Source organism: Podarcis filfolensis (assembly GCF_964270895.1).
Source record: "Podarcis filfolensis genome assembly, chromosome: 13".
Lineage (NCBI taxonomy): Eukaryota > Metazoa > Chordata > Lepidosauria > Squamata > Lacertidae > Podarcis > Podarcis filfolensis.
This window is the reverse complement of record NC_139615.1, coordinates 3,611,215-3,634,424: the sequence shown is the minus strand read 5'-3', so window position 1 is coordinate 3,634,424 and position 23,210 is coordinate 3,611,215. Positions and strand designations below refer to the sequence as shown.

Here is a 23,210-nt window from a genome sequence, read left to right as displayed (position 1 = left end):
AAGGATGAAAGAATGACGGGAGTCAATACTACTAATAATAAATTTTATTTATTTCCCGCCCTCCCCAGCCGAAGCCGGGCTCAGAGCGGCTAACAACAGTAAAATGATAAAACATTCTAAAATCATTTCATTATAAATGATCGACGGTTCGCCAGTCTCCACATGTACTACAAATCCCATCATCCTGAGTCAGCTCTGCCGACTGCCCTGGATGATGGGTGCTGCAGTCCAACAGTGTCAGGCAACTCAAGGTCGAAGAAAGCTGGCTCACAGCAGCCTTCGCCAACCCGGCGCCCTCCAGATGTTTGAGCTGCGCTGGAGCATGGGACTTGTAGTCCAACATCGGGAGGCTACCACATCGGCCAAGGCTGTAACAGGCTTCCGGAGGGCTTCCCTTTGGGAAGTCACTTGCCACTAACCCTTACAGCTGCACCGCCGGCCATGTCAGGGTCCTAGTCCTCATTATGGGCTTGGAGAACCCAGAATCAGAAACCCCCGATTCCAGCATTTTCTTCCCAACATCCAAATCGTTTCCACCCGCCTCCAAGCTTTCCCTCTCGCCGGTCTTGCAATCACAGGCACTCTGCAAAGAATCTCCTATCAGACAAGCTGCCTACCTCGAAAATTCAGAAGCAGAGCTCAGAGGTTGCTGCATTTCAGCAGCCGGCATGGAATCTGAATTCCTGCATCCTGTTTTTATCCAATTTTCTTCTTTGCTGACAGGGCTGGTTCTCCAACCTCCCAACGCCCAAGCCAGCTTCCTCCCTCTCCCTCTCTAGCAGTTTCCAGGAGGCAAACAGGAGAAAATCATAGCGAGAAGCCTGCCGAATCAGGCCAGCAAGCAGGATTCGAACTCAAGAGCGATTCTCCTGTCCTGCGGTTTCCAGCAAACCACATCCAGAAGCTTTTCCTGCTTCTGACAACGGCGACAGAGCATAGGAACTGCGGCTGGTAAACAGCAATAGCTCTCGCTCCTCTGTGAATTTATCCAATCCTCTTTTACAGCCACCCAGTGGCAGGGAGTTCCGCAGTCTAACTAGGCATCTGTCCTAAATCTTCCAACGCTCAGCTTGGTCGGTTTGTCTTTGAGTTCCAGTGTTATGGGAGAGGAAGGAGGAGGTTATCTCTTTCCTGCCTGCCCATCTCCCCGCCGCTTCCTTCGAACCCGGCACCCTCCCGGGACTCCTCCGGGCGCTCACCTGAGCCGCCAGGTCCTTGCGATACTGCTCCAGCCGCTTCGCCGTCTGGAACCCCTGCTCCAGGTAGAATGACTGAGCCTCCATGAACGTCAACATCTGGAAAAACAGGAAGCAGCTGCTGACGTTACCAGAGTTCGCACCCGGCTCTTTGGCTGAAAAGAGCGACGTACTATACGGTCGGTTAAAATGAGACAGCCCCGACGGCAGGCTTATAATCTTGAACAAAGAAAAGCATGACACGCAAGGAAAGGGGAATAGGGAGGGAAGAGGAGGGAAGCAAACTCGGGCACAGATTCCTAAATAGTTTTTGGCATAATCAGCAGGCATAGAAAACAGTTTGGGGCAGGAGCTGGTCTGTTGGAAAAGTACCAAACTTTTAGAAGACATCTGAAGGCAGCCCTGTTTAGGAAAGCTTTTAATGTTTAATAGGTTATTGTATTTTAGTGTTCTGTTGGAAGCCGCCCAGAGTGGAAACCCAGCCAGATGCGCGGGGTATAAATAATAATAATAATAATAATTAGCTATGATTTTAAAAGAAAAAGGTTTGGGGGTCTGGGATTGCCTAGAAGCCACTGGTTTTTTTACTAGGAAAGCCTAGACAAGTGGGAGATGGCTATAGTTGGTTATCGCAGGGCAGGGGGAACTCTGCATGTGCTCAGAGGTACCCTCATTTCTACATGTGCTTCAGACCTAAGCCTGAAAACAGGCTGAATTGAGAGTGGGAGACCCAGTTTTTCCAGTGCACCTGCCAGCGCCCCACACAGTACAGGTGCACAGCGAAGGAACCAGGATTTAAACCCCTGGTCCACAGCTGGCCGGGGCTGATGGGATTTGTAGTCCAAAATTTCTGGCTGGCCAACACCGAACCACAAACCGTCGTGTACTCACAAACTTCAGGATCTCAAACTTCTTCTTCGACTGGATCACGTTGATCTGAAAGACAGAGAAGAATTCTTCCAATTTTTCTTCTTATTGCAATTTTTCTTCTTGTTTTTTCTTTTCCCCTTTTCTGTTTTTTGTTCTTTTTTTATATGTGTGTGCTTATCTGAAAAAAATACGTACGTACCGTATTTTTCGCCCTATAGGACGCACTCTTCCCCCTCCAAAAATGAAGGGGAAATCTGGGTGCGTCTTATGGGGCGAATGCAGGCTTTCGCTCAAGCTTGGAGAGCGAGAGGGATAGGTGCGCACTGTTACGGTGTTACGGTAAAAATCTGGGTGCGAGGCTGCTCTGCCACCCAGCTCGTCGGACTAAGTCCGCGGCTCCCTGTGGAGGAAAATGAGCTCAGCCGGAGACAGGAGCAAGCTGCAGAAGATCCACGTTTATTGCGCAACAGGTTCAAGGCGAGATTGAACAGCAAGAAAGGGGTGACATGAACTTTTGAAACTTCCCTCCATGTCCCAGAATACAGTGCAAAATACATCCCAGTTACATCATGAATACATTAAAGAGAGGTTGGGTTACACAGATTAACATATGGAGGAGGGAGGGGGGAATATGCAGAGCTGGAGATATGCGCAGATAAGCACATCCTGATGAGAAGACAATGGTCCATGTACTGGCATTTCCTGGAGGCAGAGTGATTTGACAGGATTAGGGTCTTGACACCTTGTTTGAGGGATTATGGAGGACAGGGGAGGTGTGATGGAGTCCTAGAGAAATTGAGCAAATTGGCACGTTGATTTTCTATGAATTTTATAGATTTTAGTCCCTTTTGACATTGACAATTGGAAAGAAATTGATATATTGTAGCGAAGAAGAAGGTGAAGAAGACATGCCCCCCCCTTCCGTATCAGCACCGACCCCTCTCGCTCTCCAGGCTTCAGGAAGACATCCGCAGCCTAGGCAGCCCTGCAGGAGTTCCCGCAGGGCTGTCTAGGCTGCGGATAGCAGCCTGCCGCCCGGCGCAAGAGGCACCCTGAAGCAGAGCGCCCCTCGCGCCGGGCAGACATCCGCAGCGTGGGGAGCCCTGCAGGAGTTCCCCGCAGGGCTCCCCTCGTGCGGATAGCAGCCTGCCGCCCGGCGGGCAGAGCGCACTGAAGCAGAGCGCCCTGCGCGCTGGGCAGACATCGGCCAGCCCCACAAGCTCGGGGGACAGCAGGGAGGCGCAGCGCCGCCATCCCGCTGTTCCTCGACCTGGTTCGGTTTCCCCGACCTGGTTTTGGGGGGGAAATAAAGGGGGAAAAAATTCCTTTATTCCCCCCCCCAAAAAAAAACTAGGTGCGTCCTATGGGACGGAGCGTCCTATGGGACGAAAAATACGGTATGTATTTTGCTTGTATTTTGTAATAATTATGTTAAATAAAATTTAATATTTATATTTTTTTTAAAAAAAGAAAGACAGAGAAGCCTGTTCTGTCGCTTCGGTCCTTCGTCCTTTGCTTCCAACGCCAAGCGTGGGGTTTGCCCAGAGACCCTCCCCCAACTTTCATTTTATCCTTTTTAAAAATTTCTCATGCACGAAGAAATAAAGAAAATATTAAGAATATCATATAGTAAAAGGCCAGAGGCATTCCTTTTAGGATTTTTAAATGACGATATTCCAAAAGACAAAACTAAATTTTTCTTATACGCAACGTTTGCAGCAAGAATCCCGGTGGAAAGGGAATCAGTTACCCACTAGGGGAGAGTGGCCATGTAAGCTCTCAGAATACTTAGAATTAGCCAAACTGACAGACGTAACAAGACAAAAACCAAAAAGCGAAGTAAAAAAAGAATGGGAGTGCCTAAATGAATACCTCAAAAGTCAAGGTTGGAGGGCAGAAATCTGGCTGAGTCTGGAATAACCTTGTGAAGTGAAAGGATATGAAAGAAGGATTTATATCTAGATGTTAGGATAGAGAGGATAAAGAAAACAGGAAAACAGGAAGACACAATGAGAGATAAAGGAGGTGCTGTGGGATTGGTGGAAGTCAATGTCTTGTTGTTTTAGTGTTTATAATATTAACTTGTAAGATAAGGATTTGTTTGTTTTTTTGTTTTTGTTTTTAAGTTTTCGAATGTTGATTTTTGTGTGTTGTGTATTGTTATTTTTTGATTTCTTGCGTGTTGTTGTTGTTGTGTGGAAAATACTAATAATTTTTTTTAAAAAAAATTAAAAATTCTCGCACATGTACCCTTGCCTTTCCTCTAAGGACCTCCAGGCGACACACGTGATTTTTTTTGGCCGCCTTTTCTCCGCACAACCGACCTGCGGGGCAGGCCAAGAGATGGCGACTGAAGCCCAGGCTCACCCAGCAAGCTTCAGGGCTGAGTGAGGGTTTTGAACCCCGGTCCCAGGGCCAGGAAATCTTCAAATCCTGGGATCCGGAACGGATCCCATTCGCATCCCGAGGTACCACCGTAGAGTAGTTTAGACTCTGTTGCAGCATTCGAGGAACTTCCATCATAGTTGCGAGGTCGATATAAGAATTAAGATATAGTCAGAAAAAGTTTAATTGTGATAAAAGTGCGTATTGGCAATAAGCGATATGAATTCAAAAAGTGGAATAGATGGGAGGTGGGGTCTTTAATATTAAGACCAATTTATGATTTATCGTTGTGTCTCTGTGGTTATTCCTGTGTGTAATTTGGTATTTGTGTTTTCTCTTTCTTCTTTTCTTGCTGTATCAATAAAAAATAAAAAAAATAAAAAACAAAAGGGGGAACCACGCCCTTTGCCCCGCCCACTTTGCCCTTGGCTCCGCCCCTAAAACGCCACCCCAACAAGGTTGACCCGAAGGGAACGCCCTCCTTGCATTGAGAAAGCCCCTCCAAGACCCAGGCCAAATCAGACAGGAGGGGGAATCCGCTGGGTCCTGCCGCCCTCCCCCATAGCTGTCAACTTACAGATTTGAAAATAAGGGATCAGCAGCCAAAATAAGGGATTTTCCAAGGGGCACAGGTATGTTCAGCTTCTGAGCCCCTCCGAGCAAAAGGCAGAAAGCCCAGCCAGCAGCCAAACGAAGCCTCAAGCGGTGGTTCCCACAGCGCAGCAACCCGGCAAAGGGGATGCAGCAAGGGAAACCACCGTCCCCTCTCCGCTGGGAAGCGCTGAGCAAAGGCGAGTCCCCAGGCAACGTGGCCGATTTGATTGGCACAAGGCATGCAAGCTCCACCCCCCAGTCGTTCTCAGACTCCTTATTGGGTGAGCAACGCAGCCAAGCAACCCAGTTGGAGCCTCCCTCCTCCTTGGCTGGCAGGGAGGGAGGGAGAGGAGCTGCTTCCTTTGAAACCCGGGAAATTTAAGGGACATCATCAATAAGGGACAGCAGCGGGACACGGCGCTGGGATAAGGGACTATCCCGCCAAATAAGGGACAGTTGACAGCTATGTAAAGGACCCAGGAGTCCGAGCTGCCCGCTGGTGGCCCACCTGCAGCACGTAGTCGAGGGCTCGGGCGCGGAAGGTGGTTCGGGCGGCTTTCAGGGCGACCACGGCCTCCTCGGCTTCATGGTGGCGCCGCCGCGGCACCTCGGCGTTGTGGTGCAGGGCGCTGGCCAGGCTTTCGCTGCCGCGTTCGAATTCCTTCCGGGTCTCCTTGAACTGCTTCATGTCCCTGAAACACACGTTGCCGTCATATCGCAAAACGGCAAGGAGACATATTGGATCGGGGGGAAACCCGCCCTTTCTGGAGACGTGAGGGGGTTGGGATGGATGAGCTTTGGAGGGCCCCCCTCTCCCAGCTCTATAATTCCACGAGGTCGGATTACATCGGCGGTTATGCCCCTCAACCTTTGTAGCTACCCAGAGTGGCTGGGGTAAGCCAGTTAGATGGGTGGGGTACAAAAAATAAAATAAAATAAAATAAAATAAAATAAAATAATAATTATAAATAATTATATATAATTATATATATAATTATATATATAATATAATTATATATTATAATAATATAATATAATATAATATAATATAATATAATATAATATAATATAATATAATATAATATAATATAATATAATATAATATATAATATAATATAATATAATATAATATAATATAATATAATTATATATATAATTATATATATATAATAAATAATTATAAAATAATAATAATAATATTATTAATAATAATAATAAGCAACGTAGCAGATGCCCCACACTCCTCTTTCGCACCATACGTAATAAATGTATGCCAATCTACCAAAAATGTTTACTAAAATCTATGGGACGATTAGCTGAAAGGTTTCAGCTCTCAGGAACTCCTGGCATAATAATAATAATAATAATAATAATAATAATAATAATAATAATAATAATTTTATTTATAATACATTTTATTTATACCCCGCCCTCTCCGGCCAGAGCTGGGCTCAGGTTGGCTAACACCAGTAAAATTTGGCGCTGACAGCTGCCAAAACTGCAACTCCCTCAGTCCTTGTGGGGGGCCGGACTGTATTTTGAAAAAATAAATAAAAATGAACGAATTCCTATGCCCCACAAATAACCCAGAGGTGCATTTTAAATAAAAGGACATATTCTACTCATGTAAAAACACGCTGATTCCCGGACCGTCTGCAGGCCGGATTGAGAAGGCGATGGGAACGGATCAGGCCCCCGGGCCTTACTTTGCCTACCCATGCTTTACATGCATTACAGGGAACCAGGCAGAGGGCCTTCTTGGTGGTGGCGCCCGCCCTGTGGAACGCCCTCCCACCAGATGTCAAAGAGAACAACAACTACCAGACTTTTAGAAGACACCTGAAGGCAGCCCTGATTAGGGAAGCTTTTAAAGTTTGATGCATTACTGTATTTTAATATTTTGTTGGAAGCCGCCCAGGCTGGCTGGGGTATAAATAATAAATTATTATTATTATTATTATTATTATTATTATTATGGCTTGCAATTTTCTCTTTCATGGTGAAGGGCTCCGGAAAGTGTTAGCTGGGTGTTTGCAGTAGCAGCAACTGCAAAAAGAGAACCTTACACGCTCGAGGTGTACATGTGATCTGTGGGACTCACCGCCACAGGATGTGGGAGTGCCTATTGGATCCACCCTCGAAGACCAAACACAGCATGGGAAATACAAGAAAGGTTTGACACCCTCCCCATTTGAAACACAAAACTGCCCCCCACCTGGTCGACCGGTAGCTGCCTTCCTTCTGGTACCCCCGCCCCACAAAAAAACCGACCTTTCGGAGCGGGCGCCCCTATCACAATACATACTCTTTCACCAGACTCTGCAGCTGATGTTTGAGGGACTGTTGCGTCGTATCCAGAAGCTCCTACGACAAAGAAAGGTAGGAAAATAAAAGGGCCGCAGTTCACCTCCAAGTAGGGCTGCTGCCAGTCCGTGTAGGGACTATTGAGCTATCAGATCAGCATAAGGCAGCTTCCTCTGCTGGTTTAGGACCAGAGCTTACGGATCTCTGCCTCCTTTGCGCACGGAAAAGTCCCGGGTCCGACCCCTGCTATGGCCAGCCAGGTTGGGAATCTCCCTTCACCGAGAGCTGCTGCCAGCCAGTGCAGGCTAGATGGACTGGTGTTCTCGACTCCTTCCTAGGTTCTCACCCTCTCCCCACCCACATTTGGATGGTGACAGAGCGGCTGAGCACCCTTTGGGAAAGAGGAAGGCGCAGGAGGGGGGGGCGACAGAAAGACGGGTGAGCCGCTCACCTCGTGGCCGTCAATCATCTTCTTCAAGCTCTCGGAAAAGCTCTCAAGGCACTCCTGGAAAACAAGGGGAACCGCAGGGTTGGAAGGGAGGGCCCTCCAAAGGTCATCCAGCCCAACCCCGCCTGCAACAAGGGAGCAAATCAAGCAAGGAAGAGAGGCGTTGAGCAGAGGGCACAGAGTTTGGGATCTCCCGGTACGCCTGCTTACGATCTGGGGAGCAGAGCAGAGACGAAAGGCACGCTGCAGGCTGGAATCTGCAATGCCTTCTCCGCTAGCCCCCCAAATTAAAAAACCCCAAGTTTCTAGATCTGATGATTTTTCCCCCGTCATTTTTTTTCAGAGCTCATTTTGGGCTGCAGAAATATCCAAGCAGGCTCCAAATTTAGAGACTGACCTGAACGCGCCCCCCCCCGGCACCCCCAGGCTTAAGCATTTCCCGTTTCGCCCACCACAAACAGCCCTCGGTTTGCTCAGAGGGATGTGGTGGGCGCTGCTGTATGACTTGAAACCACCACTTCAAATGCAGAAGCCCTTTCGGTCCGGCTACTCATGACACAGTGGCGGAAAAGCAATGTGCGGTCACCTAAACACCCCCCCCCCAACACACATGCGGCAAAAACACGCAGCGGCGGTGTGCGTCAGCATAGCTTCCTGCACACACCATACATTCAATGCTCACAAGTATTTTTGGGGGATGAGTGTTCAGACCCCTGGGCTCTCACTTGTGGGGTGCCTCGGGGTTCCGTCCTCTCCCCCATGCTTTTAAATATCTATATGAAGCCGCTGGGAGAGATCATCAGGGGGTTTGGGCTGGGTGTCCATCAATATGCAGATGATACCCAGCTCTACCTCTCTTTTAAATCAGAACCAGCGAAGGTGGTGAAGGTCCTGTGTGAGTGTCTGGAGGTGGCTGGAGGATGGATGGTGGCTAACAGATTCAGGTTGAATCCTGACAAGAGTGAAGTACTGTTTTGGGGGGACAGGAGGCGGGCAGGTGTGGGGGACTCCCTGGTTCTGAATGGGGTAACCGTGCCCCTGAAGGACCAGGTACGCAGCCAGGGAGTCATTTTGGACTCACCGCTGTCCATGGAGGCGCAGGTCAATTCTGTGTCCAGGGCGGCTGTCTACCAGCTCCATCTGGTACGCAGGATGAGACCCTCCCTGCCCGCAGACTATCTCGCCAGAGTGGTGCAGACTCTAGTTATCTCCCGCTTGGACTACTGCAATGTGCTCTACGTGGGGCTACCTCTGAAGGTGACCCGGAAACTGCAATTAATGCAGAATGTGGCAGCTAGACTGGTGACTGGGAGTGGCTGCCTGGACCACATAACACCGGTCCTGAGAGATCTGAATTGGCTCCCAGTACGTTTCCGAGCACAATTCAAAGTGTTGGTGCTGACCTTGAAAGCCCTAAACGGCCTCAAAGGCCCAGTAGACCTGAAGGAGCGTCTCCACCCCCATCGTTCAGCCCAGACACTGAGGTCCAGCTCCGAGGGCCTTCTGGCGGTTCCCTCATTGCGAGAAGTGAGGTTACAGGGAACCAGGCAGAGGGCCTTCTCAGTGGTGGCGCCCGCCCTGTGGAACGCCCTCCCACCAGATGTGAAGGAAATAAGCAGCTATCTTCTCTTTAGAAAACATCTGAAGGCAGCCCTGTTTAGGGAAGTTTATAATATTTAATGCTGTATTGCTTTTAACACTTGATTGGAAGCCGCCCAGAGTGGCTGGGGAAACTCAGCCAGATGGGCGCGGTATAAATAATAAATTTATTATTATTATTATTATTATTATTATTATTACTACTACTACTACTACTACTACTACAACTCCCCCCCCCCAAAAAAGGGAACCTGGGAACTGCAGTTGCTGCGGGCGCTGGGAGTTATAGTTCCGCTAAGGGGTGAATGACTGTTCCCAGGTTGCTCTCGGGGGGGGGGGGGGAGTCATGCGCTTTAAGTGCACAGTGTCGTGCACAGCCTGTTTCCTATGTTCGTCTTTCAGGCTGCTGCTCTGCGGTAGGACACATGCCTGGCATGCAGAAGGTTTTAGAATTCTAGACCAGGGAAAAGAGATGGCGGAAGAAGATTGGAAGAAATTTAAGGACTATCTTAGGAAACACTGTAAAATTATTGAAGGCTAGAACGATGTTGATTCAGAAATTAAGTGGTTAAAAGCTGTAACGATTATCTGATTAAGAAAAGAAAGGTTAAAAATTATACAGAAATTAGGGGAAGGATTTGCTGAATTGACTTAATTAGAGAATGGAATACAAAAGGGGGAGGTATGAGGAGGTCGGGAAAGTAAGTTTTATGAATATAAGGGATTGATATTATACTTGTTGTTGTATGTGTTCTGTTTGGTTTGTATGTATTTTTATTGTTCTTGTTTTTTGTTCTGTTTTTTCTATTTTATATAAATTCCTAAAACCTTAATAAATATATTATAAAAAAAACAAACAGAAGGTTTTAGGTTCAATCCCCAACAGCACGTCCGGGTAGGGCGGGCAAAAAGACTTGAAATCTTAGAGAGTTGCTGCTAGCTACATACCGTATTTTTCGCTCTATAGGACGCACTTTCCCCCCTCCAAAAATGAAGGGGAAATGTGTGTGCGTCCTCTGGAGCGAATGCAGGCTCCTTGGCTTCAGCGATAGCAACGCGAAGCCTCTGAAGCGCAGAGGGAGCACTCCCTCTGAGCTCCGGAGGCTTTGCATTGCTATCGCTGAAGCCTGGAGAGCGAGAGGGGTCGGTGCGCGAGTTCTCCTGGCTTCAGCAAAAGGAACCCGAAGCCTGCGGAGCGCAGCGGAAACTCGGGCTGCGCTCCGAAGGCTTCAGGGATCTTTGAGTCCCCACAAGCCTTTGCACTGCTCCCCGACCTGGTCTTTGAGGCTGGCAGTGGGGGAAAGCAGCGCTTCCCCCCCCCCGCCAGCCCCAAAGAGCAGGTCAAAAGGAACCCGAAGCCTCCGGAGCCCAGCGGGAAATCCCCCCACCCTCCGAAGGCTTCGGGTTGCCTTCACTGAAGGCGACTGAACACACCTTGAACGCACCGAACGCACCTTGTTTTAGAGGGGGAGAACAAGAAAAAAAATTCTCCCCCTCTCTGCGCAGCACCCCTTCAGCGAAGTGGCAGGTGAAATGGAAGGGGCTCCGTTTCTCCTCCCGCTTCGCTGAAGGGGCGCTGAGCAGAGAGGGGGAGATTTTTTTTTCTTGTTCTCCCCCTCTAAAACAAGGTGCGTCCTATGGTCCGGTGCGTCCTATAGAGAGAAAAATACGTTAGGTGGCAACAAAACAGTTTCCATCTCTTTTTAATTCAGCGCCGATTTTAAAGTTTTATGCGGACATTTTAAAAAAACTTTTTTTAAAAGGCTTCTACTGATAGTTCTAATTTCAGGTAAGTAGCCGTGCTGGTTCTGACGCAGTCGAAATAAAAATAATAAAAAATAAAAAATTGTCCAGTAGCACCTTAGAGACCAGCTAAGTTTGTTCTGGTATAAGCTTTCTGAAGAAGTGTGCATGCACACGAAAGCACCGAGAACAAACTTAATTGGTCTCTGAGGTGCTACTGGACAATTTTTTAATTCTTTATTATTTTTATTTTGATAGCTCCTGTTATAAAAAATCTCCAAATGGGTCCGAACTTCAATGTCTAAAACTGGTAGAGATCACGCTAAGGGTGGCCAAATTCTGTGCGACTGCCATAAAACTTAGGGAACAAGCTGTACTACCAAAATGATTAAGGCTTTAAATGATAATTTTAGGTTATATTTGAGAGATCAAGATTTAATATATATTTTTTAACTGCCGCTATATCTGAATTGTCTCTGTTATACCCAATTGCAATTCAATGTATTCCTGTTGTGTTTTATGATTTTCCTGATATTGTAAGTGACCTGGAACTGGTCTGTGACTGTAATAATAAAATTCTATTCTATTTTGATAGTTCTCTTGTTTCAATCCCACATAAATCGCTTTGGGGGCTTGTTGCTGTTTTAAAAAACACTCAAGCGGCGTGTAAATTTTACAGAGTAAAAGAAATAAATAAGAAACGCCGCGTCAGGTGGAACCTGAGAGATGGGGGCTTCCCTAGGCCCCAGGCACTCGCCAGCGAAGGGCACTCTGCGCATGCTCAGAGGCACAGCTAAGCCCCTGGCTGTGAAAACAGGTTCTAAGGGGTGGAAAACCGGCTCCAGGTCACCCAGCTGCCCTGCCCCACTCCCAGACCTCAAATAAAATGGCGCAATTAGGTGATTAACGATGTTTACCTGCACCCGGTCACCTCACCACTAAGCCAATGCTCTCCCCCCCGCCGAAAAAAGGTGTGCCCAAAAATCACAGCTCCTCTCGTGACCCCCCCCCCAGGCCTCGGCAAAACCCGTCTTTCAAGCCCAGTGGCTCGGCAAACGCCGGGCAGGCTAGCTCAGGCAACAAAAGCAACCTTTCCACTTTCCCACCCCACATTCAGACGAGATGCCCCTCCACCTTGGTATCTGGGCTCGCACACCTTTCCTCTTCCCTCCCCCTCCGCCTTTCCTCCAGGCATGACCGCCTGTTTCCCCCCCCCACACACACACACAGAAAACTTACACTCATCATGGTGTCCCCCGGGGAATTCTGAGACAGCTCCTGGACCCCGGAGACGAAATTCTTGCTGTGGGTGCAGTATTGCCGCCCCGAATCCAGCATCGTGGTGCAGAGTTTGAGGAGCTGGGGGTGGGCAGGAGAGAGGGGGCAATGAACAGGGAGGTCAGGCAACGCAAAAGACGGGCAGGGGTGCCGGCCAACGCCAGCCCGCTGCCCGGGAAGGCCGGCCAACGCCCCTCCCCATGTGGAAATCTCAGCTTTCCCTCCCTCCCAGCTCATTTGTACTGCAAATAATAATAATAATAATAATAATAATAATAATAATAATAATAATAATAAAATTTATTTTTACCCTGCCCTCCCCGGTCTCAGGGCGGCTAACACCAATAAAATCACAGTAAAAATCCAATAGGGGAAAAAGAAAAAAAACCAATTTAAAATACAGGTTAAAATGCAATTTAAAACGCAGCCTCGTTTTAAAAGTAGCCGATAAATTAAGACCATAAGGGGAGGGAAACATAGGGGTCAGACTGAGTCCAAACCAAAGGCCAGGCGGAACAGACCCCATCGCTCATGGTCCGTACGAATCGGCAGCCCCCAGCAGCTTCAGACATCCCATAATAGCACATCTCTTTGCCCAGGCATTCCCTGTCCCATAAGACCGGACCCTGTCGCTACCGAATTTCTGTTCTTACGATGCGGTTCGTATACAAGCCACAAGCTTTTCACAGCCGTGAATAAGCAATGATGATATTTTGTTTATTCGTTGAATTTGCAACCCCACCAAAGAGCTCAAGATGCCAGCTACTTGGCCCATCTCCCAAATTATTCTGCACAACAACCTTGCGAGGTAGGCTGGGAGAGGCAGTTAAGGGTCATGGCTGCGTGGAGATTTGAACCCAGGTCTCCCAAGGTCCTGGCCCGACACTCTAACCGCCAGATTGCAAACCACCCTTTGGTCCTGGGTGAAAGGCAGTGCAAAATTCAATAAATAATAATAATAATAATACACCACACTGAGTAGGCAAGGAAATCGAGTCCAGTGGGACTTGGCAGGGCTTGTGAATAAATAAAAAGCTAAAGGTACCCCTGCCCGTACGGGCCAGTCGTGTCCGACTCTGGGGTTGTGCACCCATCTCACTTAAGAGGCCGGGGGCCAGCGCTGTCCGCAGACACTTCCGGGTCACGTGGCCAGCGTGACAAAGCTGCATCTGGCGAGCCAGACCAGCGCAGCACACGGAACGCCGTTTACCTTCCTGCTAGTAAGCGGTCCCTATTTATCTACTTGCACCCGGGGGTGCTTTCGAACTGCTAGGTTGGCAGGCGCTTGGACCGAGCAACGGGAGTGCACCCTGCCGCGGGGATTCGAACCGCCGACCTGACGATCGGCAAGTCCTAGGCGCTGAGGTTTTACCCACAGCGCCACCCGCGTCCCTCCTTGTGAATAAATAAGGATGCTGCAAAGACATCCTTTTTCTGCAATGCAGGAGGATGGACCAGATCCAGCTCTCGAATTCTAGGATCCCTCATGTTTAAATACAACACGCTTGCATTTAAGAGGTTGGGATCCAGCGGCATTCGTGACACCACAGGAATCCCATCAGTCTGCAAAGCCAGAGGCCGACTGCTATGCAGGTTGGAGCCCGCCTGTGCCTGAACCCCACAGATTCTCCCCACAGATTCTTACAGCCTATGCCCACCTCACAAGGTTGTTGTGAAGAAGACGAGGATCAGGGGAGAGAGAACCGTAAGTTCCGCCGAGGAAAAACAGGATCTTTAAAAATGGAAATTCGGGTGGGAAAAAATTGTGTGTGTGTGTGTGTGTGTGTGTGTGTGTACACACACACACACACACACACACACACACACACACAGTCATACCTTGGGTTACAGACGCTTCAGGTTGGGTTTTTTTGGGTTAAGGACCCGCCAAAGCCCGGAAGCACCGGAATGCGTTACTTCCGGGTTTCGGCGGTCGCGCATGCGCAGAAGCACTAAATTGCGCTTTGCGCATAAGCGCCGAATCGCAACCTGCGCATGCACAGATGCGCCGCTGTGGGTTGCAAATGTGCATCCCGCACAGATCACGTTCGCTACCCGAGCGTCCCCTGTACAGTGGTACCTCGGAAGCCAAACGGGATCCATTCCAGAAGTCCATTTGACTTCCAAAACGTTCGGAAACCAAGGCGCGGCTTCCAATTGGCTGTAGGAAGCACCTCCTGCAGCCAATTGGAACCCAAGGAGGACATTCGGGTTCCAAAGATCGTTCGCAAACTGGAACACTCACTTCTGGGTTTGCGGCGTTCGGGAGCCAAAAAATTGACTCGCAAGGCGTTCAGGATCCGAGGCATGATTGTATTTTTAAAATCAGGGAAAATAACAAATGCAGAGTATTCCCTGTTCACCGCCCCCACTTCCATTTCTCTTCCCCTACGCGGTCTCCCCTCTGTTGCATTTTATTACTACAGTGGACGCTCGGGTTGCGAACGTGATCCGTGCGGGAGGCACGTTCGCAACCCGCAGCATCGCGTCTGCGCACGTGCAGGTTGCGATTTAGCGCTTCTGCGCATGCACGACTGCCGAAACCGAGAAGTAACCCATTCCGGTACTTCCGGGTTTTGGCAGGTCCGCAACCTGAAAAAACACAACCTGAAGCATCTGTAACCCGAGGTATGACTGTATTTCAAACGACAGTTGTTTTTGCCTTCCAGGGCCTGCACAGTGTGGGCCCCAGATAGGTCTAAGGGTATTTCATCCCATGTGACCCCAAAGGCCCGCCCCTCTCTGGGTTTTTACAGTCGTGTCAACAAGTTTTTCTGCTCCAGCTTGTGGGGAAGGATTTGCCGTTTCCCCAGCAGCAAGGCCTTCTCTCGACAAGCGAAGGAGCCCTTTGCAAAGTCTCCCACCGCACAGCTCAGCGCCCTTGCAAGCAGATCGCCTCTTCCTCACCTTTTCCAGCTGAGACTCCAAAGCAGAGACCTCCGTTTCCACCGTCTCAATGGCAGCCCTGAGGTTGGGGGGCGAGGGAAATAAGAGGGAGGGAAATATCAGCACAGGTGCATAACCGGGATTTAACACGGGTTCAAGGTCTGCATCAGCCACAGACTCACTAATAATAATAATAATAATAATAATAATAATAATAATAATAATAATTTATTTATACCCCGCCCATCTGGCTGAGTTTCCCCAGCCACTCTGGGCGGCTCCCAATCAAGTGTTAAAAGCAATACAGGATTAGATATTAAAAACTTCCCTAAACAGGGCTGCCTTCAGATGTCTTTTAAAGATAAGATAGCTGCTTATTTCCTTCACATCTGAAGGGAGGGCGTTCCACAGGGAGGACGCCACCACTGAGAAGGCCCTCTGCCTGGTTCCTTGTAACTTGGCTTCTCACAGGGAGGGAACTGCCAGAAGGCCCTCAGAGCTGGACCTCAGTGTCTGGGCAGAGTGATGGGGGTGGAGATGCTCCTTCAGGTCTACTGGGCCTTTGAGGCCGTTTAGGGCTTTCAAGGTCAGCACCAACACTTTGAATTGTGCTTTGAAACGTACTGGGAGCCAATGGAGGTCTTTTGGGACTGGTGTTATGTGGTCTCCCAGTCCCCAGTCTGGCTGCCACATTCTGGATTAGTTGCAGTTTCTGGGTCACCTTCAAAGGTAGCCCCATGTACAGTGCATTGCAGTAGTCCAAGCAGGAGATAACCAGAGCATGCACCACTCTGGCGAGACAGTCTGCAGGCAGGGAGGGTCTCATCCTGCGTACCAGATGGAGCTGGCAGACAGCTGCCCTGGACACAGAATTGACCTGTGCCTCCATGGACAGCTGCAAGTCCAAAATGACTCTCAGGCTGTGCACCTGGTCCTTCAGGGGCACAGTTGCCCCATTCAGGACCAGGGAATCCTCCACACCTGCCCACCTCCTGTCCCCCCAAAACTGCACTTCTGTCTTGTACATGGCCTGGGGAAAACCATTCACTCTGCCTCTATTTCCCGCTTGTTCGTATGAAGATTATACCAGTTGCTGGAAGCTGCAGAAGGCGGAGAGTGTCTCACACTCAGGTCCCGCTTCCCAGCTTATCTATGAGGCAATTTTACCCATTTACATTCCCCTTTTGTTTTTAACTCGGTGCTACTCAGACTAATAAGAACCATTAATTTAGATATTCCCACCTTCCTGCCCACAATTCCTGATATTTCTATACCAATCTGTTTCCAAAATTGATTAACTAACGGACAATCCCACCACATATGACTGTACGTTCCCATCACTCCACATTTCCTCCAATCTGTCGTGTATGATCTAGTTGAGATTCCTGCATCACAAGATGAAGATGTTGGACTTTTTGGAGCTAGCCAACCTGACTGGAAGAATCCGCGACCAGAAAGAAGAGGAGATACAAGAGGATTGGAAGAAATTCAAAGAATATTTAGCTAAATATTGTGATATAAGATAAATAGAAAATTCTTGGAAGTAACAAATAGGCCTAGGGGTAGAATAAGAATGTGTGTAGTAGATATTAAGGATAAGAATATTAATAAAGGAAAAGAGGTTAGTTAATGAAAGGAGTTAATATTATTAGAAATATGAAGTTGGAGAACTGTTATATAGGTGATACAGTGGTACCTCGGGTTACATACGCTTCAGGTTACATACGCTTCAGGTTACAGACTCCGCTAACCCAGAAATAGTGCTTCAGGTTAAGAACTTTGCTTCAGGATAAGAACAGAAATTGTGCTCCAGCGGCACGGCGGCAGCAGGAGGCCCCATTAGCTAAAGTGGTGCTTCAGGTTAAGAACAGTTTCAGGTTAAGAACGGACCTCCGGAACGAATTAAGTACTTAACCCGAGGTACCACTGTATAATGAAATTCAGAGAGAAGGGGTTTGAGGAAGTCAGTTAGCAATGTAATGAGAATTAGATATTTAAAGATACAAATTTTCTTTGTGTTTAGTTTTGTTTATTGTGGTGTAATGTTTTTCTTTGTTATGTGGTTTGTTATGTCTTTTTTGTGATAAATGTAGAAAATCAATACAAAATTTTTTTGGGGGGGGGAGAGATTCCCGCATCACAGGGGGGTTGAATTAAAGCATGGGTAGGCAACCTAAGGCCCGAGGGCTGGATCCGGCCCAATCGCCTTCTCAATCCGGTCCATGGACAGTCTAGGAATCAGCGTGTTTTTACATGAGTAGAATATGCCCTTTTATTTAAAATGCATCTCTGGGTTATTTGTGGGGCACAGAAATATTTTTTCCAAAATATAGTCCAGCCCCCCCATAAGGTCTGAGGGACGGTGGACTGGCCCCCTGTTGAAAAAGTTTGCTGACCCCTGGCCTAAAGTGTTCAGGAGGCGAATTAAGAATAGCAGAATGGAGAACGCAAGAGGGCTAGATAAGCAAGGGGGTGGTGAAAGCCGTTCCGTTGCAGTTTGTTACTGCCAGGTCTTCACAGAGTTGGAAGGGACCTCGACTGCCATCTAGACCAACCCCCTGCAAATCAGGAACCACAGCTACAGACACTGCCTCCATCCAGCTTAGTATGGCCTACACGGACTGGCAGCAGCAGTGGCTCTCCAGGATTTCCGGCTGGAAATCTTCCCCCAGCCCTAGCTGGAGATGCCATTGGGGGCCTTCTGCATGCAAAGCAGCTGTTCTGAGCTACGGCCCTTCATTGCCGAGTCAGCTAGCCAAGCTGGCCATCACAAGGCGGGTAATAATAATATTAATAATAAATTTTATTTATACCTCGCCCTCCCCAGGCAAGACCGGGCTCAAGGCAGCTAACACCCGATATAAAACAATTGATTGAAATACAACTTTAAAAACAAGAATAAAAGACAACATTAAAACATTAAAATGCAGCTTTATTTCAGTGGAACTCAATAAAAAACTTTTGGGGGGATGAAAACTTCAAGTCTTCACTAAGGCTAACTATCCAGTCTGGTCCTACATGGACCAGAAAAAAGCCAGGGAAGTCCCCAAATAGGAGTTCCATCACGGAAGGAGAAAGGAAAAAGGAAAGAGGGGAAGGGGATCAAGTTGATTCCAAGCCAAGGGCCAGGTGGAACAACTCTGTCTTGCAGGCCCTGCGGAAAGAAATCAGATCCTGCAGGGCCCTGGTCTCATGGGACAGAGAGTTCCACCAGGCCGGGGCCAGTGTTGAAAAGGCCCTGGCTCTGGTTGAGGCTAATCTGACTTCCCTACGGCCTGGGACCTCTAAAGGTAAAGGTAAAAGGACCCCTGACCATTAGGTCCAGTTGTGGCCGACTCTGGGGTTGCGGCGCTCATCTCGCTTTATTGGCCGAGGGAGCCGACGTACAGCTTCCGGGTCATGTGGCCAGCAGGACTAAGCCGCTTCTGGCAAACCAGAGCAGCGCACGGAAACGCCGTTTACCTTCCCACCAGAGCTGTACCTCTTTATCTACTTGCACTATGACATTCTTTCGAACTGCTAGGTTGGCAGGAGCAGGGACCGAGCAACGGGAGCTCACCCCGTTGCGGGGATACGAACCGCCCACCTTCTGATCAGCAAGTCCTAGGCTCAGTGGTTTAACCCACAGCGCCACCCACATCCCTGACCTGGGACCTCTAGGGTGTTGCTATTTATGGACCTTAAGGTCCTCCGTGGGATATACCAGGTAGCAGGACAGGAACTTGCAAGAAAAGACCATCTGTACAGGAGCTAGGAAGGCGAGCCCAGGAGCTAAGCTTAGGGGCTGAGTAGCATTTTAGTAGCACCACTGTTCTTCTCCGCCAACCCTGAAAGCTGCGTTGCGGTCGCTTCGCAAGCTTCCTGCCTCGGCCGGCGTTGCGACCACTTCCTGCCAGTTGCCTGGAAACCTCTCCTATCCACAGCGAACTGGTTTTGCCACACACGAAGAGACGTTCTCAGAGCGACAAGCAACTACTATTATTTATTAAATTTGAATGCCGCCCTATAGCCGTAGGTCTCAGGGCAGCTTGCAACACAAAACCACAACCTTAAAAACAACAGACACACACAATACCCGTCTGCACCATGGCTTCCCCCTCCTCCTGCCCAAGGAATCCTGGGAATTGTAGTTTGTTAAGGGTGCCGGGACCCTTAAAAAGCAGACATCACCTAACAAAGGTCCGTATAGTTAAAGCCATGGTTTTCCCAGTAGTGATGTATGGAAGTGAGAGCTGGACCATAAAGAAGGCTGATCGCCGAAGAATGGATGCTTTTGAATTCTGGTGCTGGAGGAGACTCTTGAGAGTCCCATGGACTGCAAGAAGATCCAACTTCTCCATTCTGAAGGAAATCAGCCCTGAGTGCTCACTGGAAGGACAGATCCTGAAGCTGAGGCTCCAATACTTTGGCCACCTCATGAGAAGAGAAGACTCCCTGGAAAAGACCCTGATGCTGGGAAGGATGGAGGGCACAAGGAGAAGGGGACGACGGAGGACGAGATGGTGGGACAGTGTTCTGGAAGCTACCAGCATGAGTTTGACCAAACTGCGGGAGGCAGTGGAAGACAGGAGGGCCTGGCGTGCTCTGGTCCAGGGGGCCACGAAGAGGTGGACACGACTAGACGACTAAACAACAACAACAAAGGGTGCCAAGAGTTGCCATGGTTTTCAGGACCCGTCTGAGTCTTGCGATGGTTGTTCTGTTTCTAATGCTGCGTTTTCACGTGATGTGTCGAAAATTTGGGGTTGGCTTTCGCAGCCCAACTCTCCATCTGGGCGTTTGGTGTTTCCTAAGTCCACGGTCGGCAATGAGTGGAGGGCAACCCCTAATTTTTCCATATAATAAATGCCATGACCCACCCTGGGACCTTGGGGTGAAGGGAAGGTAGTAAGTAAATGAGAGACGACCCCCGTGCATAGCAGGGGGTTGGGCTAGATGACCGTACGGGTCCCTTTGAACTCTATAATTCTATTATTCAAATCCCAGAGTGGTTCAACAATCAATCAATCATAATAATAGTAATAATAGTAATAATAATAATTTATTTGTACCCCGCCCATCTGTCTGGGTTTCCCCAGCCACTCTGGGCGGCTTCCAGCAAAGATTAAAAATACATTAAAATGTCACACATTTTAAAAACATCCCTGAACAGGGCCTCCTTCCAGAGAACTGTAGATCTGTGAATAGGCAGAACTCCCAGCACCCAGAACAAACTAGAGTTCCCAAGATTCTTTTGGGGGGGGGGGAGAAAAACCTGACTGCTGCTTTAAATCTTCAGTGTATATGGGTCCGACTACAATTTCTATGTTACAAGGACCTCTGGAAAGAGTCGGGAATAAACTCTTCCAGACGACGGCTTAGAATTGCAAACGGGCCACTGAGATATCACAAATATTGGCTTTTTAAAAAATTGCCAAGTCTTCCTTGGAACGGGCATTTTGATGACAGAGGCATCGTACGGAGGCTGCAAAATTGGGTGAGGAGGAGCACACATCCCATAATAAGACACCCACCCTAAGCAGCACACTCATGCATGTGGTCTGGTAGGCCGGAATAATAATAAATAATTAATAATAATAATAATAATAATAATAATAATAATAATGTATACCCTACCCATCTGGCTGGGCTTCCCCAGCCACTCTGGGCGGCTTCCAACAAAATATTAAAATACAATAACCTATTAAACATTAAAAGCTTCCCTAAACAGGGCTGCCTTCAGATGTCTTCTAAAAGTCTGGTAGTTGTTGTTCTCTTTCACATCTGGTGGGAGGGAGTTCCACAGGGCGGGCGCCACCACCGAGAAGGCCCTCTGCAGGGAGACCAACAGGAGGCCTGATTCCCAAATTTTGCCTGGTTTCTGGCTTTTACTTGAGTTACCTAGATTGGAGGTGCTCTGTAAGTACCTCCAAACTGGGTTCCCACTCCAGCTGCTCAACACAGGCCATTTCAAGATGGCCGCCGCGCACACGTCCCCCACAATGCACCGGGGCTATGGCTGAAACCGGAGCAGAGGAAACTCAGAATCGGCTCCGACGAGGAGGGAAGTGTGGCAAAACCACAGGAAGCTAGGAGGAAGGCAGCAAGGCGGACGGGCATCAAACACAAAACACGAGTTTGACGATGCTGCGACACACCCAAAAAGTGTGTGTGTGTGTGTTTTGTGGAAAGAGAGAGAGAGGCGGCCCAGCCTTTCTCAGCTGGGGAAAGAGAAGCATTTTTAAAACCACCCACTGGGCGTCCCACCAGAGGAAAGTTGTGGCAGAACATCCTACAAGTGGAAATCGGTGACGCCTGGAAACAATCTCTCATGTCCCAGCCACACACAGCTGGAGAATGGAAACCCATCTGTGACTCTCAGGGCCATGTTCACGTTCAAAGCGATTTCACTCTGAGAAGGTGTTGCTTCCCCCAAAGAGTCCTGGGAACTGTAGTTTGGCGAAGGGCGCCGAGAGCCATTGGGAGACCCCTATTCCCCCCTCCCCAGAGTTCCCTGGGAGGTGGGATTGATGTGTCAAACTGGCATGGCTTCCCCCAAGGAATGCTGGGAGCTGTAGTTTGGTTAAGGGCGCCGAGGGTGTTGCCAGGAGACCCCATATTTCCCCTCCGAGAGCTACAATTCCCAGAGCTCCCTGAGAAGGGAGGCCGACTGCTAAACTGCTCTGGGAATCGTAGCTCCGTGAGGAGAAATAAAGGGCTCTCCTAGCAACTCCCAGCAGCCTTAAACTCCCAGAAGTCTCTGGGGGAAGCCATGGCGGTTTGAAGTGTTGTCATATAAAGCAGGATCAGACCACTTTAGGCAGTCATGGCTTCCCCCCCCCAAAGAATTATGGGAGCTGAGAGCCAGCTCCAATTTCCCACTCAGAGAGCAAATGTTCCCAGAATTCCCCGGTTGAACTATCATGGCTTCACCCAAGGAATTCTGGGAGCTGTAGTTTGGTTAAGAGTGCGTTGTCAGGTGAGCCCCACCCACAGAGCTACAATTCCCAGAGCGGTTTAACAGCCAGACACTCTTTCCCAGGGAACTCTGGGAGTTGCAGTTCTGTAAGGGTGTGCCTAACAACTAGGAGCACCCTTCTCAAACTACAGTTCCCAGGATTCCTTGGGTGGGTGGGGGAAACCCATGGCTGTTTAAAGCAACATGATACTGCTGGTGGGGCCTGGCCAAAAGGCTTTTGAGTCCCTCAGCTCTGAAAAATATACAGCCAACGCCGTCTTCTTCTGTACCACCAGAGAAGACCCTGAGGAGTTGGGGTTCCCCAACAGATTCACCCCTCAAAACATCACTGCCCCACACGGGTGTTTGGGGCCAGCCTGAACCGCAATGCTTCAGGGCCGGATCATCATCATCATTTTTAATTTGTATCCCGCCTTTCTATCTTCCACTACTCAACGCGGTTTACAAGTTGAAGAAACAAAAAAAATGTACATCTTATAAAAATCTAATGCAATACAAAAATGTGATCATAAAACATAACTTTAAAATAGGCAGCCTATATCAAAAAAGTAACATTCAACAATCAATTAAAATAGTATAAAATAATAATGTCAACATATAAAAGTTAAACAGAAATCCACTCAACGGATGTGCTTCTCTGCAGAAAGCGGCCCCAAATTTTGCACAAATGCACCCCAGGCACAGAATATGGGGCAACGGTGACTGCCCCACACTGAAACATGCCGGCTTAGGGGGTTTTTGGGGCCCAAGCGACCCCAGGAACGCTTTTTAGCCTTGCCCCAGTTATCACTTCCTGCCTCCTCGCCCCAGCGTTAGGTCTGGGTTCCCATGTGTACAGGCCGGAAACTCCTGCTAGTGGGTGGTTTTTTTGGGGGGGTGAGAAGGGGGCACTACCAAACCCACACCACTAGAAATAGCCCGCAGTCTTACACCTGCTCCGCCGGATTCT

The 23,210-nt window shown here is 48.7% G+C and overlaps 1 protein-coding gene across 1 annotated transcript in view; it reads right to left on the bottom strand.

The window, feature by feature from the left end:
* ACAP1 (ArfGAP with coiled-coil, ankyrin repeat and PH domains 1) overlaps positions 1–23,210 on the bottom strand; it is a 51,563-nt gene that overhangs the window by 26,890 nt on the left and 1,463 nt on the right. The window contains exons 2-8 of the mRNA XM_083580861.1: positions 15,325–15,382; positions 12,379–12,498; positions 7,801–7,854; positions 7,351–7,409; positions 5,554–5,737; positions 2,088–2,132; positions 1,200–1,295 (exon numbers count right to left, since the gene is read on the bottom strand). Coding sequence (XP_083436987.1) covers positions 1,200–1,295; positions 2,088–2,132; positions 5,554–5,737; positions 7,351–7,409; positions 7,801–7,854; positions 12,379–12,498; positions 15,325–15,382 — 616 coding nt within the window. The remainder of the gene's footprint in view (positions 1–1,199; positions 1,296–2,087; positions 2,133–5,553; positions 5,738–7,350; positions 7,410–7,800; positions 7,855–12,378; positions 12,499–15,324; positions 15,383–23,210) is intronic.